The following is a 16204-nucleotide window of genomic DNA, read 5'->3' on the forward strand; positions in this document are numbered from 1 at the left end:
GTGGCAATTAACACTCTCTGCCCCAAGGATATACACTAAAATACTAATGGAATTACATCAGAGGATAGAATCATAGTTGATTTTAGTTCTTTATATTTAACTGTATTTTCTAAAATTTCTTTAAACATGTATTATTTTATAGAGAGAATTTTTTAAATATTATTCAATGCAGTTTTCTTCAGATGTCATGTAAAGTAAAAGATAAAATAAAACTAGCTCAAAGTCATTGTACTAGCCATTGAACTTGTCTGAAAGGCTTTAAATTTACTGAAGTTCCCATACGTGATAGATGAATCAGAACAGAGCACTGTTTAGGTAGACTTTGAAAAACTTTAATTCAAAAGGGTCAGACTAGAATCACATGCATCCTCTTCGGGGAAACAGTATCAGATAGGATGAAGGTTTCTGCTGTAAAAAAGTAAGAGGCCCCAAAATAAAGTGGCTTTAAAAAATAGTGTATTTCTCTTTCATATAATAGTCCTGCGGTAAGTCATCCAGGTTGGTTGGCAGCTCTGCTCCACAGTCATGTAGGGACCCAGTTTTCTCCCACTGTAGTGGCCCACCATTCCTTGGGCACTGTCCTCATCTGCATGATCTATATTAGGTCACATAACCTCTGCTCACATTTCTTTGGAGAAAAACTAGTCACATGGCCACATCTCTTGCTTTAAAGAGATAAACACAGCCCAGAAGTTTACCATTTTTATTAAACATCAAAGGTTACTAAAGCCAAGTCTTTAAAAATATTTCATATTGGTCTTGAATTTTTAAAAAACAGTCAAAGTATTTGTCACATTTATAAGAAACATTTTAATCACTTTTTTCTTCCAAATGATAAAAGTAATATAAACTCATTTTAAAATACTAAAAAAAAAACCCCAGAAATGTAGAAATAAAAAAGAAGACCCTTATTTTCTCTGATCACCAAATACAACTGCTGTTAACAGTTTGGATACTTCCCTCCGGTATTTTTTTTCCTTGGCATTTTTAAAAATGTGGTTATGTTCACACCATTTATTAACACTTGCATCCTGTTTTGTTTAGTTCTATTTTCAGCATAATAATTTACCGCTATTAAAGACTCTTTATAAACATTCTAATTAACTAATTAGTAAGCTCCCCAAGGGTAGGGACCATGTCCTCTTCTTGCCCTTCTGTCCACAGTCTGGCACTGTGTGAGCCACACATTAGGGAGTTAACAGTGTTTACTGAATGAGGGCATGGCCAGATAATGTCAGCTAAACATTACATTGGGCAAAAGTTCCATATTATTTAGCAGACCCCAAGTAGTTGCATTATGGCTCTTATCATCTCCCGAAGGTCCACAGAAAATAGTCTAACCTTGATGATGCATCATCTTTCTCCTTCAGTGTTTATACTTCACTCACTTGCATTCCCCTACTGAAATCACTGTTGAGAGCCTGTGTTTCCATGCCCAGGTACACACTTAACCAGGTGTCAATTGTTCTCTCTCTGTATAGGGTATTTGTTCTCTTTTCAGCCCTCAGACCTCAGTGGTGTAGCAAAGAAATTCCAGACCCGGCAAACAGCACTTGGGCCAAGAAATATCCCACTGTGGAGGTAAGTAAAGCCCTAGTGGTCAGTTGATGGGGTTCTAGTGAACAGCACATCTAAGTTTCCCATTGTAGTTACAGGAGAGCTTGGGTGCTTAGATCCTGGGGATAAGCTGAAGTCACTCATGCTAGGTTACCATCTGAGTCATCACTTCCCATGCACAGGAATTTTCGGAAGCTTATGACCAAAGAACTGAGAGACACACAGCTTTTCACTCCTCTCTATGCCCTATGTTCCCCTCCTCACCTCAGCTACTTCAAAAAAGCAGCTAGTTTTGCCATTTGTTGAACACTAGCCTGAGCACTGACGCACTGACTCATTGAAATCCAGAAGAACTGAAGCATTACTGTGACCTTCCCAGTCCTGTCTGAGCACAGAATAGATAAAGCCCAGGCCATTTTGGTCTTGACAGGAAGCCAGTAAGTCATTCCATTGCGCCAGGAAGAAGTTTTAAAGGAGAGGTTGCTTAGCTGGCAGATGAATGCCGAACAGTCTGAGGAGGGGCTGACAGCCCAAAGCATGCAGGATGCCCCGTCTCTGGTGGAGGGTCGAGATGTTGGAGGCATCTGAACATTGAGCAAGCTGTGTGTTCAAGGGGAGGAAAGTGGCATGCCAGTGTTCTTCCCATTGTCCAGGGCTTGGCAGCTCCACACTCTTTCTCACACCTTGTAGCCCTTCTCCTCCAAGATGCTTCTTTTCAGTTACAAGTGTTATCTTCTCATTCACACCCTTCCTCAGGCCAGAAGCCAGTGGTACCAGCCCCTGCTCAGGAAAAGAGCTGATCTCAGCCTTGTCTGCCTAGGTAGGAATTGCAGTCACTGCAGCTTAGTGCCTTTGAAATAAGCCTTGGATGTAACACCTCACCTCTGCCACTTACTGTGGGGGAGGACCCTTGGGCAACTTGCTTGATTATCTGAGTCCTGGTTTCATCCTCTGTAAAATAGAAACTGACAATACCTCCCATGCATACTGTTGTAAAGATTAAGTAGGGTGCCATGTAAAGTACACAGGTCATACAAGGCAAAATCATTCACTTTCTTTCCAGGAAGACTTACACTTGAAGTTTCCTCTACTGAGGGGTTTTGTCACTTTAAATGTTTATATATCAAATACATGGCATATAATTATATGTAACATGCCATATACTTACATTTATATATAATACATATATTATTCTGTATATATCCACTTTAAAAAATATTTTTCATGCATTAGCATCTAAGCCATATATAACAGCTTTTTAAGGCTGTATATTTTATTTTCAGATAAGGAAACAGGCAGAGAGAACTAAGTAACTTGTCCAGTGTTAGTCAGCTAGTAAGTGGTGGATCCTGGATTTACATACAAGTAGGATGTGCTATCCACCCTTGTACTATACATTCTAAAAGGTCTTAACGCATAGGGTGAGGAGAGTATATATAGCAGTTAACACCTATGAGCTGAACAAAGAGTTGTTCACACGCTGGACCCTCACTTGGTAGCAGTATTGTAATGACCTATGGGAATGCACTTGATAAGGATGCCTTTGCTAGTATTTTGAGGGGGTCCAAGTACCAGGAGCTGAATTAGCTGAGCTTTGAGATCTCTCTTCCAATGCTGAGATTCCACAGTCCCGTGTCCTCAAAGCCTGAAATAGCCCAGTGGGAGGCAGCTCTGGGTCAGTCGCAGACACCTGGCTCCCAAGCTAGGAGCTTTGGTGTCGTGAGCTCTCTTTGCTTCTGCCTGAGCATGAGAACATAAACTGAAGTATGCAGAGCCACTGGAGGGTCCATAAGAATCCTGGAAGAAATGCTGAGAAAGACACACAAGGGGTTAGAGAAAGTAACACAGGTAGAAGATAAGAGAAATTGCCATACACATGCTCGAAGTTGTATAGTATTTAGTATGCTCATCGCAGCATTATAAATAGAAGCCAAAAATTGGACATAATGTAACCTGCCACCAGAGGGGCAGGTTACACATCTGCATATATCCACATAACCAGATATTATGCAACCACTAAAAGAAATGAGATCTTTAGATGTCTAAAACTATGAGATAATTAAAAGTGAAAAGAGCAAAGTTCGCAAACAGTTATCTGAAGTGGGTTCTCCTTTGTATAAAAAAGGGAGATTTAATGCACACACACAGCTCCAGCATGTGCACAGGGTATTTCTCTAAGTCCCATAAGAAGCTGATAGTGGTGAGTTGCCTTTGGGGAGGGGGCTGAGAGTGTGAGGGCCACTTAATTTTTGTTAAAAATTCCCTTTGAACTTTTAATATTTATTTGTTTACTTAAACTGTGTGCTTATATTTCTTTGACAAAAATAACTGGTAAATTAGAAAAAAATGTTTAGCTTAAACATGGCATCTGTGACAAAAGCCTTGAGGCAGCCACAGAACCACGTTTCTTGACCCTTAAAAGACTGTTTTTAAAGACCCAAACTGTTCTCTTGGTGATAGGCTGAGGTAGAGATCAGAAACACAAGACTCTTTTTACCTCCAACAAAATGTGCTTTGAGTTCTCAGGACTTATATTCTGATACCATTTCTTAAGATGTGGCTAAAAAGCCCATGTCTTATAGCTCTGAAGGAAAAGGTCAAATCATAAAGGGCACCACTGGGATGTTATTCACTTTTGAGCTCGTAAAAGCTAAATAGTGTCCATATGGTACCTGAGCTAATAGTGGTCGGTCTACGAGGCCCTACCCAAGGGCTTGTCAGCCAGAGGACCTGCTTTGCAAAATGCCTGAGAAGTACCTCTATCAATACTGCCAGAGCTTTCTAAGGAGGCAGAGCCAACGCCTTACCTTGTGAAAACAGCAAGCTGCTTCTGCACCCTGTGTAATCTTCTCCCATAGCTGTTGTAGTGGCACTTGGGCAGCTCTGCTTTCCAAGGCCACCAGCCATGTTTTAAGCCAGACTATGCCAGGGCCAATGGACGTCTGTCCTGCTAGAGCACCATCATTCACTTTTTGGGCACTTGCCATGCTCAAAGACAAAGGAGGGGACATCAGAGGCTAATCCAGACCAAACCACTCTTGCACAACTTGGCATTTGACAGATAAGGCAGCCAAAAGCCAGAGAAGTTGAGTTTTCCAAACCTGTGTCAGTCTTGGGCCTAGTTCTCAGGGTTTGCTCTGTCCCAAGGCTATTTTTTTTTTGTGACCCTATACCTCCCTAGTAAGAAATGTTCCCTGCTCACAGATGGCTTTCAGACATGTGAAAAAAAAAAAAAAAGGAAAGTAACAGTATAAAGCATCACATGCCAAGAACACAATGAGTGGTTTCTTCCCGGTTGTAGGAGTCCGATGGAGGCAACAGTCACTAGGGGTTTCATGAAAGGCGGTGGCAGCAAGCAGGAGATGGTGCACCAAACAGAAGTGGGTGGAGGCTGGCAGTGGAAGCAAGTGTAGGGATAGCCTTGAGGAAAAGTTTTAGTATAACCAGTATGAGGTGGTTGAAATAGTTTCTGAAAACCATGGGGAGGTAAAGGAAGATGCAGGAGCCTGATTGCCAAGCTAAGGGCTAAGAACTTTATGTGTATGTAAGTAAGCCCGAGTCCTTGAAGGCTCTGAATTCTGCTTAGAAAGATCAAGTGCTCAGTGTGAAAGATAGTTCAGAGGATGTAACGAGAATCCAATAAAGTCTATTAGGAGAAATGTTAGTAAGTGCTTGGAACTGGATTCACGAATCAGCATTCATTTGGGAAAGGAAAAAGATATGATATTTAAGAACTAGTAACTTACACGATGTTGAGAGAGATACAAAAGTAACAGACAAACTTAGCTATAGGGGAGGAAACGGATGAAAATTTGTTTTCAGAGGGGTCTTTATTAACAGCAGAACAAGGTTATTAACTGCCTAAAACTTTTCAGTAGTTGTATCAATGCCCAAACTGCTCAGCATCTCTTAAAATTCCCATCACGTAACCTATTTCCAAAACTTCAGTTTGTCTTAAGATTGAACTAGCAGATTCTAGAATAGCCCAACCCTCCATGCCCACCACCTCCCTACCTGGAAATTACTGTACATCGCTCAGGATTCACCTCTAGTGTGACCCTTTTAGTCTTCCCTGACTCCTCCCCCCAACAGGGCCAAGTTCAGCCTTTCCTTTGCACCCACTATGCCCTCTATCCTAGGGAAAAACAGCTAGTGCAATTTGACTCACCAGAAAAGCTTGCTTGAAGGTTGGGCTGAGCAATGAATCACACTCACTGGCTGGGAGTTGAGGAGCCGATGGCTCCTGTCTGCCTGCCTCCCCAATAATGTTTGCTTCTCTGACCTTGCAAAGCCAAGGGCCCACAGTGACCCACTAATGCTGCCTAGGCAGTGCAGGATGTGAGGCCTTTAGAAACCCTGGAGAAGTCGGTTGTCAAGGCTACTGACTTATCATAGTCCTGAGAGCCTCTTCCTCCCTTCTAAGGAGAAGACACAGCTGCCCTTGGACAGGCTCCTGACAGACTGGGCCACTCCTGAAGAACCCGAGACCCTGGTCATCAACGAAGTCCTTCACCAAGTAACCCCTATCTTCAGACATCCCCATCACCCCAACTGGCCAGAAAAGGGACGAGGAGTCCAAGGTCATTATACCTCTGAGGAAGACATTCGTTACAATGCCTCAAGCCCCCCACCTCCAAGACCTCTCACAGCAGAGACAGGACAACTAGTGGATCTATACAAGGTTCTAGGGAACAGAACTCCTGACTCAAAGTCAGGGCACCCAGCCAGCCCCTTGGTTGTCCTCCCAGTGGACTATGTTCCCACCCACGGAGGCTATTTACCCACCAACACAGATTATCTTCCTTCACGTGAAGCTTCTATAGCCGACCATCTGGAAGAACTGGAGCCTCAGCACATCTCTCTCTCAGTTTTTCCCTCAAGTTCCCTTCACCCCTTCTCCTGTGGCAAGAAACTGACTCTGGATCGGTTAAAGATGGGGAGCAGCTCCCTAATGCCGTGAATGGCAATGCTTGATGCTTGAAAAGCCAGTGTGCCCTCAACCAGCACAAACTGCCCCATCTATCCAGTCCCCGTGCCAGTGATCATCACCTCTGGGTGCTACCATCAGGTCTGGTTAACAGCTAAAGGGCAAACAGCTCAGAATGAATCTTGGTAACTGAGTTAGCTGTAACCCAGATACCCCACCTTGCCTTCTCCAGAGCCTTTTGATTATGTCCTCCACCATGTGGATGCTCCAGTCTGGGTTCCTGCAACTTAATCTTGGCTATGCTGGCCAAAAAGGGGATATGGGTAGAGTGGAAACCAAATCTCTTAATGGCAATGGCAAAGTCCAGAGGGCCATTCATGCAACAACTATTTATAAAGCAGCTCCTACATACCAGGTTTCGTGTCTGTATCAGTATTTTTCAATAGCCCTTTCTGAAACAGAAATATTCTGTACGTATCTGCACTGTTCAGTAAGCACTATGTTGGCTATCAACCACTTCGGAATGTCTGGTACGACTCAGCATCTTAATTTTGACTGTCTAGTCACACATGGCTAATGACTACTGGGTTGCAGTACAGTTCTAGATGGCTACACGAGAATTACAGGGAACCTTAAAAACAGAATAACACTTACAAATAAGGCCAGAGAAGACCCTGTGACCACTAGTAACAGGGCTCCCAAGATGATGAAGGCTGTCCTTACTTGTAGAAGACTAAGAATCTACTTTTTTCCTAGTTTGTTTAGCTTCCACCCTCTTCCAGAGAATCAAGGGCAACCTGATGGTGGATAACCACCACAGGTGCTTGGGCCAGCAGCCTCCCCTCTGAAATCCCGTACCTTGTGAAGGAACGGGCCCTTGGATTTCCTCTTCTGTTCCAACAGGTGCTGCCTTTAGGACTTGGGCTATCTCAGGATCTAAGACCCAAACCACCAAAGCTGCCCTCAAACTTGAGGTATCCCCTTCTCCCAAAGGCATCATACTTTTCCTTCCTTGGGAAGGACTGAACTGATCCTCAAACAGCTCAAGTTGAGCCTGCAAGATACTTCTTTTCCCTAACACGAACTCTGAACACGATACATGTTTTACTCCTTTAAAGCTGTGACCCCTGCCTTGTCACTCTCCATCAACCACTGTTGCATTTTTCTCTTCCACCATAGGCACTTCTGCTAAGCTGCTGGGAAAAAGTCTTGCCCTAAATGCCATGAGTACCTAATCATCCTAAAAGAATAGGATGAACTGTTATTAAATTCCTCTTCGGCTTGGGACCTACCCTCTAACACCATCCCACTCCAACACTGCAACTGAGGCAGCGTTGGTTTACCAGATGTTCCTAAGAAATTGAAGTGATGAGTATTAACTCCACTTGTTCCTTTAACTTTGTCCATGCTTCCTGCCATTTCAGACTTAAACCTATTTTCTCTCAAGCTTTCTCTGAAACGCCCAAGGCCGTTCCTACATCTTTCCCTACTCTACTATTTAGCTGTTAATGCTGCACCCCTACACCATGGTGCCTTGCATCTGGGCAGCTTCAATGTTGACTCACCCGCACCCAGAATATGGTGCCCATGGTTTGACTGTTTGCAATGGACCATGACAAGGTCACCTTCTCAGGTCAACCTATCACCTCTTGACAATGAGTGCTTTTTCTCCCTTTGCAGTACCTTTTATTTCATTTAGTCCCTTCCCTTTCCCTTCTCCTCTTAAAGCCCCAGGTGATACTCTAATCCTTTGTTTTCCTAAAAATTTTAAATTTTTTTCTTTTAATTTAAGAGACTTGACTCCTAAAGGCTCCTTCTGGGGATTTAGAGGCTTTGCCTCCTCATCACTCTCCAGCAAGATGCCCATTACCAATTAACTTCCTCCCAACAAGAAAATTCAAAGGCAGGAACCATGGCAGTATTTCCCCAGCATTATGCCTGGTTTATAATATGCTATCAGCAAAAGATGCAACCTGCCGCTGCTTTCACCCTGTCCCCAGTTCCTGAAGCCAGTTCAGCTGTGCCTGCTTCCTCTTTATTGGAACAATTGTTTCCATTTGTTCGTCCTCATTCCCAGTCCCCATTCCACCCCACTGTTCACTGACCATGCTGGTGTAATACAAGTAGCAATATTTTAAAGACATACTTTCATCATGCTGCTGTCAGATAATGTCCTCTTTCTAAGAATGAAATGGGTAACCTTTCCTGCCTCTACCTCAGTTTTCACAACCCCCACAACCCAATTCTCTTTCTGCCCATAGTCAAAACCCAAGTCAGGCTGCCTCATTTACCAGGATGATGTATATGAATTTTCACACAGCCAGGCTTTAATTCCTGAGGAAAATTAGCGACTTAAATCCTCACTTCTGATACATATACCAAAGGCAACCAGAAACCTCTGCTCTGTTGAAACCTATCAAATCTCTTAATTCATAACTACTACGAAGTTCCAATTCATTGTTAGTGGACTCATGGGAATCTCCACCATTAATTATTGTGTAAAAATCCTTACCTTAAATTGTTCTTCGAAAGGGTCATCTTTCCCAGAAGGCAAAGATTCTATTTCTGGGCCTCTGCCTTCCTTCTATGCCACAGGAAGGTCAAACCAGTGTTATCTAGTCCTTTAATGCCTTTTCCCTCCAACCTTTCCTGATTTCTCAGCTTCCAATAGCCCACAGCAGCAACTCACCAATGCCCTGAGGCCAGTGAGAGATGCCAAGCTCGGCACATTCTATTCTAGTTAAACCTCCCATGTTAGATTCTTGTTTTTATTCTATGTAGGTCTTTTCCTTTCACCTGGTACAGTTGTCATCTGTCCCAATATTGCTACTAAAGCTCTTCAAAGGAGTCCTGTTTCCTCTTCTAGCCTGTAGGACTCATGGATGTTCATCTTATCCACCTTTATGAAAGGTTGATAGGTGAGCCCTCAAGTAAATCACTCCAGACTAAGACAGTAGAAGGGTCTCTTTCTCCTCCTAAAAAAGGTAAGCAGTTCAATTGGCTGATGGAAAGAAACTACATCACAGCCTATGCTAGAATAAATTTCCAATAAAATTCAACTTTTACACATATACACACTAAGTTTGATAAAAAAATATTTGCAGTATATGTCAGAAATACCTTCATCAGGGGCACTGTTACAGATCATTATGAAAAAAGCCAACACTTCTAGAAAAATGGACTGAGCCACTCAAAATATGAACTACCAATAAGCATGAAAATACAATCACCTGTAATAAATGAAAATTTAAACTATTCACTTATCAAATTAACAAAATTAAGGGAAGAACAAAACCCTGGTGAGTATTAATCACAGAAACTGGCATGTGAACCAGGAATGTTAGTTGACTCCTTCCTGGAGGCCACTAAGCAACATTCAGTAAAACTCAAAAACAAGTAGCTCTGCCAGCAAACACAGACTAGCGAGCAGTATGATTACCATTCACTGAATAAAGGATTCACCACAGCATAAAGTGGGAAGACAGGATTAAATGCCTTTTGGTACGGACCTGGTTAAATCATTATCTATACAATGAAACACTGAATTTCACGGCATCTAGAACTCCATCAGCTTTAGGACACCCCATTACTTACCTTCTGAATAAGAAAAAAGCTAAACTGTAATACACCATCAATATGGTGGCCGCTCACCCACCCTGTTTAGCATTACTGAAATTGGGATAGATCTGAGAATTGATGAAAAGTATGAAAAGTGTACTAATGTCTTTAAAAGTATTAACATAGACTGATGCTGAAAAGGTTATAAAAGGCCAATCACTTTTATAAGTCAATGCAAAAATCTGAAAGACTATTCACCAAAATGTTAACAGTGATTGTAACTAGCTGTGTATTTTTAAATTACATTTTTGCATTCTTTTAATCACAAGTACTCATTACTTTTAATTGGATAGTCAATAAAAGTATTACCAATTTCTTTCTGAAGACTTGTTAATGGGATCTAGACACAGATACTACCAACCACTTCATGGCCTATGTCTCTTTTGCCCTCCGCCTTCTCTGTCTAGCACTTATCACTGACATTCCTGTCAGATGGTAGAAAAGGCAAGGCAGTGTAGGTGAGGGTTGGGGGTGTTAGGATAATAACTGAAGCAATGGAGTTTTTGAAAAAAAAAAAATTTATAGAACAAGCCTTGTTTTGCCTAATTTCCCTAACAGGAACTGCTAATAATGACTAATAACATCTAACAGACTTAATACATGTTTTTTTGAAGGGATGTAATTTAGTTCTCACTAGGACTTTAGGTAGGTGTTATCTCCACTAGAGATGAGGGAACTGAAATACAAGTAACTGCAGCCACACAACTAGTACCTGACACTGGACAGTCTAGTTTCAGAGCCTAACTTTTAACTACAATTCCTTTCTATGTAAGTGAGTGATAAAAATTTACACGAATTAGATTTCTGGCTGTAGTTAACTTTAACTGTGATTCCACTAAAATCTTTCAAGCTATTTTTATTAGGTAACCAAAACCTGGCATTTCCATACTTAAGTTCTAAATCACTCTTGGGTTTTGAGAAATCCACTTAAAACCCAGATAAATTTAAAATGACACCAGGACAAATCTGGCACTCCTGAATTTGTTGCATTTATCTACCCAGATCATCTAAATTCTGTTAACACAAGACACAGGCCACAGAAAGGAAATAACACTCACAGAAGAGTCCTTTATGTTAAATTGATAAATGGAGTAAAGCTATAAAAACATGCCACTTATGCATAAAAGCAACCAGAGCAACATGTTCTCTCTTTAGTAGCTATAACCCCATTCAATTTGCCTACTGATTTTTTTCAGCATGAAGGCTGTCTTTAGCTAAAGGAAGTAGTGCTGCATTTGACTTTCTTGTTGCTTCTGTGAATTGTCCAAATATAAATGCTTCTCCTTCACTGTATGGTAACTGGCTCCACATTTTGCTAGTCTTCGTATCTTTTATTTACAAGTGGCAAAACCATTCTTAAAGATGGTTCTGCTGATTTCAATCACATCTCTTTACAAACACAGAAACCTATTCTGTACTGTGCCATGGGGCCCCCTTAAGTCAACTCAGGCCACTTCAAAATTTCCATAACTTTAAGGAATTATTCTGTAAGAGACCCTGGCCTTGCCTAGGCAAGAGAATGTCAGGTGAAGTTCAAAATACCGTCCCTTGCCAATTTCAGGCATTTTACTATCTAAGGGTAATAGGACCCAAGAAAATTAACTAAAAGAGCTATTGTGAGATTTTTCAGAGAATAAACTGTTCTCAAAGGCCCTGAATTTTCACCAGAAAGCCACAAACACCCACAAGCAAGGAGGCATTTTCACTAGTTCAAAATATTTTCAAAATTGAATTAAAATTAGTAACAGAACAAAAACCTCTTGTTCCTTTATAAGAAAAATCTCATTTCACGTTAACAAACTGGCACAGTAGCTAAGAATGTGGCCTGTGTTAACCTGATGGCATTTTCTTCCCAGCCAAAAAGATCTTTAAAGGGAAATAGGACATTTCATCTAGAAACAGAAATCTTACTTATTCCATCACAAAAAGAGCAAAAGACCATTTGCCTTCTTTTCACACTATAGAAAAATACTTGTTTCCTAAGCCTTTTCTCCTCCTCTCATATTTGTGCTACAATTCCATGTGACTAGATTCCTTTGCATTCCCATAAACGCCATAAACCATAAATCCTGTAGTTTACTCTCTCTGGTCTATGGCAAGTAGCTTTCAAAGGCAAGCTGGGCAGACTTTTTTTTTTTTTTAAACATCCACTTTTGACCGGCTTGGAATAAATTAACGTGCAAGGATAATTAAGTCATTTTCTGCAGCTAGATGCAATCTTCCCATAGATTCAAAATTTTTCCTCTAAAAATCTCTATTAAAGCTTAATAAACTCAAAGCAGCAAGAGATTTGATGACTGAAAAGAAAAAAATAGAGAACATCCATGCTCTCCTGTAACTGGCAAGTGCTGGTATAAGTTCTTCAAATAACAGTATATTGACAGTTTTTTCTTAATAAACTATCCATTTTCTCCTGAACTTTTTCAGATGATCTGTATTTTCACTAGGCATTACACAGCACCCCGAGCATTTCTCTACTTCAGTCAACATGACTTACAGCTCTACCATTTGATTAAAGTAGTGGGGGGGTAAGGGGTCAGTCTAATTGTTAAGAACACATTGATCTTAATTTTGTTGATACAGACTAAGTGACAATCTTCAAAATACACAATATACTGGGGTTAGATTTTGCTGATTTTTCCCTATGACTACTGACCAATTAACATCTATCTGGCTGAAAAGTAGTTTTATCCAGTTCAGACTTCCTGTGCATCCTTCAGAATCTCCTTAGACATTAGGCAATTAAGAAAAGCCTTGGTAAACATGTATATGAAATCAAGCTGAAACCTAATCATCTCATTTTTCAGAAGTTCCCTTTTACTTGGGGGTGGGAGGGGAAGCTTCATTGGAAACTCACTATTTCCAGGGCAGACAAACCATCTGTCTCTTAACAGAAGCGCATCTTTAGTTCAATTCACCTATCATGAAAGCCAAAACATGTTCAGGTATGAAACTGGAGGGGAGGGGGATCTACCATATTCTTTGATGTGTTTAGTCATCAAATTCCAGAAGAACTTTTGGTAATTCTGAGCACTTAATAAAATGTCTAAACCCGTGCTTATCTAAGCATTGTCAGTGTGTGGTTGCCGAACAAAGCAACATTTCACTATGGGTTATTACACCCAAGGTGTGACAGAATTCAGTATGCAAAGTTCCCAAAAAAATTTTCAACATCATTCATTTGCTAATAAAAATTTTAGTCCCAATATGACAAAACTCTAGGCGGTTAAATGTCCAAAACCAAGTTCAGCTGAACCACTTTATAATGGATCTTCATTCTAAGCAGATAGAAACTAGTGCCACATCTTCATTAGAAGTTCTTTTTATGTCTTAAAATCTTTAATAATAATCAATCAGCCATAAGTGTACTTAACGTGATATAAGTAGTCCAAAGATAAGCTACTTCCCCCCATTTTCCCTACTCAGCTCACTAAACAATATCAAAATCCTGAGTATTAACCAGCCTTCCACTTTCCACATTTCTATCTCCAAACCAGTAACACATTTTAATGCAGATATTCAAGGAGTAAAGCCATAGGAAGATCAGTTCAAAGCCAACTGTCTAATCAGTTATCTAGTTTTAAAAATCCTTATAATTGTCAGATACTAGTTGTTACAGGTATTTTTCATGTTTTCCATGCACAAGGCAAGCACACACTAGGAACTGGCACACCCTCCCAAATAAGCAGCAAAAGGGACAATGTTACTCATTTAAAACTAAGAACCTATGCAATTAAAACCTCAAAATATAATTTGGTAAGTTATTTTCCAACTTATACAGGCTATTCCACACCTTTCCTTTCCCTCCATTTAGAAGTTAACAATTGACTTCCAGTTATTTAATACAGAAGCAATCAAGGGCACAAAAGCTAAATTCTGCCTAAATGGATATTCTGAGTAGGCTCTGAGAAATGCACTACTCAGAAGCCATTCATGCCCCAGTTGAACCAGTGTTCAGACATCTGTTTTCTTACCTATACATACATATTGTTCGTAATTCTTATCTCATGGAAAAGTCAATTAGCACAACAGAAAACACTCAGCACTAAGTGATGAGAAGTGCCACTAAATGTTAAACATTAAACTGTAATTGTGGTATTTAGCTTACTTTTATAGCAAAGTTACACCTTCCTTAACAGCTTTCGGAATATATTTAAGTTGCAAGCTACCTAAGTTTTAAAATAACAAGACCACCTTTACTAAGAAGCCACCAGATGTACCTTGCTTATTCTGATTAGAGATTAAGCAGTAAAAATTTGCTTTAAAAATACTTCTAATATCATAACTTCCACAGGTAGGATGATGTAATTTTCATCTAGCACTGAACTTTTAAGAGAACTCCCATGTTGACCTGGGAGTATCAGAGGTTAGCAAACATTTCCTGTAAACTGACAAATCAATGTTTTAAGCTTTGTGGGCTATACACATCTTTGCAGAATATTGTTATCTCTTTAAAAATGTAAAAGCCAGACTTGGTTCAGGGACTGTACAAAAACAAATCATAGGCTAAGATTTGCTGCCCCTTGGCTTGATATAGCACTTTTTAAAATGATACATTTCCAATATTTGTTCTTTTCTCTGTGGCCAAAATCTTAATGGCTTTAATAATTTATGTTCTCAGTCTCTTTCTGCTCATCCTTTGGGTTACAACCTTTCCCTATATTCTTTGATTTAGTGAATTCCTCTGTCTGAAAAAGACTATCAACTGTTTCACATATAACCTCTGCTATTTGTCTTAACTTAAAATCAAATAGGATTCTCAAACTGAGGTAACATGTCCAAAGTAAACTCAGATAAGGCATAAAGTAACTGAATCCAAATTGCTGAAAGCTGCCATTTAATATACATCTCAGTGATAAAACCTGGCAATTTTGCGAACAATGTTGTCAAATTATGTCACTTATTACTAGGTCTGGAAGTTTCATTAGAAACCATTTTACTCTGTTACTAGATACACTCTATGCTCTATGTTACTAGAAAGCACTAGTAATCAATTTCTGGGCCATCTCCAGTCAACTTGGAGATCTGACTTTTAAGTGTTCAGACTCACTAAGCATTTAACTACATATTAGTTATCAGTAGAATACTAATGTCCAGGTTATAATCTGTTTTCTAGAGCATTCATTTACTTTCGTTAGAAAGTATCCTTGTACCGAAGAGTCCTAGAATTTGCTCTACCAGTTACTTCAACGTTGGGATTGATGTGCATTAATTCACCTAATAAAATATTTAAGCTAAAATCACTCAGGTTCTAGGACCTTCACATTTCTCTGTAATTTTTTACATCTTTTAATACTTGTTGGTTCCATCCACATAATGCTAGTGCTCTTAAAGATGTTTTTAAAACTCACAGTATTTAGACTTTGTATGCAACTCCCTAACAGCATAAAAATTGTTTCAGTACAACCATCTCAAGCAATTAGAAATATAACCAGAATGAGTACTTAATACTTTCCAAACCCATACCAAAAAATTAGTCCCAAATATATTTACAACCCTTAAGGTATGTCCTGCTTCTTCCACTTTTAAAGTAAAAACTAAATGTATAGTACCTAATGGCATATTAAAAAATCTTTCATAGCCCCACACAGGTCTTAACTAAAAGAGGAACCATATCCCAGTCGTTTCAAAGCAAGCTGAAAGTATCTTAATATCAAATATCAACTCTGGCATTATGCCCATTTTAAAAGCATCAAGATAAAAGTTCACTAGAACATTCAATGAGCCACTATTATTATTTAGGGATCTGCAACCATTAAGGAATTTTCTTCAGAGTATCATACCCTGTTTGTTAAAAAAAAGTTACACTTGGTATGATTTACACTCACACTTAAAATCTTATCTAAGATAAATGTCAATTGCTGTGTCTGTCCTTGAAATTCACTTTATAAGAATTTAGCTTTCCAGTTATAATACTCATTAAAATAGGTATTCCTCCCAAAGTGATTCAACAGCCTGGTTTACTAAAAAACCCCACCTAGACAAAACCTAAGTATAAGGTGAAAAATGAAATTTGAGCATTTTTGGGGGTGCACACACATGTCAGAAAACACATGACAATCAATGGGCTCCTATTTGATTGTTTTTACAACTTCTAAGAAG

The 16204-nt window shown here is 39.8% G+C and overlaps 1 protein-coding gene across 2 annotated transcripts in view; it reads left to right on the forward strand.

Moving 5' to 3' along the window:
• Positions 1 to 6715, forward strand: part of IL12RB2 (interleukin 12 receptor subunit beta 2) — a 67677-nt gene extending 60962 nt beyond the window's left edge. For both annotated transcript variants that reach the window (XM_037024365.2, XM_017672707.3), the window contains exons 15-16: positions 1482 to 1581; positions 5981 to 6715. In XM_037024365.2, coding sequence (XP_036880260.2) covers positions 1482 to 1581; positions 5981 to 6517 — 637 coding nt within the window. In that variant the 3' untranslated portion in view covers positions 6518 to 6715. The remainder of the gene's footprint in view (positions 1 to 1481; positions 1582 to 5980) is intronic.
• Positions 6716 to 16204: the final 9489 nt, after the last annotated feature.

Source organism: Manis javanica, chromosome 4, assembly GCF_040802235.1.
Source record: "Manis javanica isolate MJ-LG chromosome 4, MJ_LKY, whole genome shotgun sequence".
NCBI classification, from domain to species: Eukaryota; Metazoa; Chordata; class Mammalia; order Pholidota; family Manidae; genus Manis; species Manis javanica.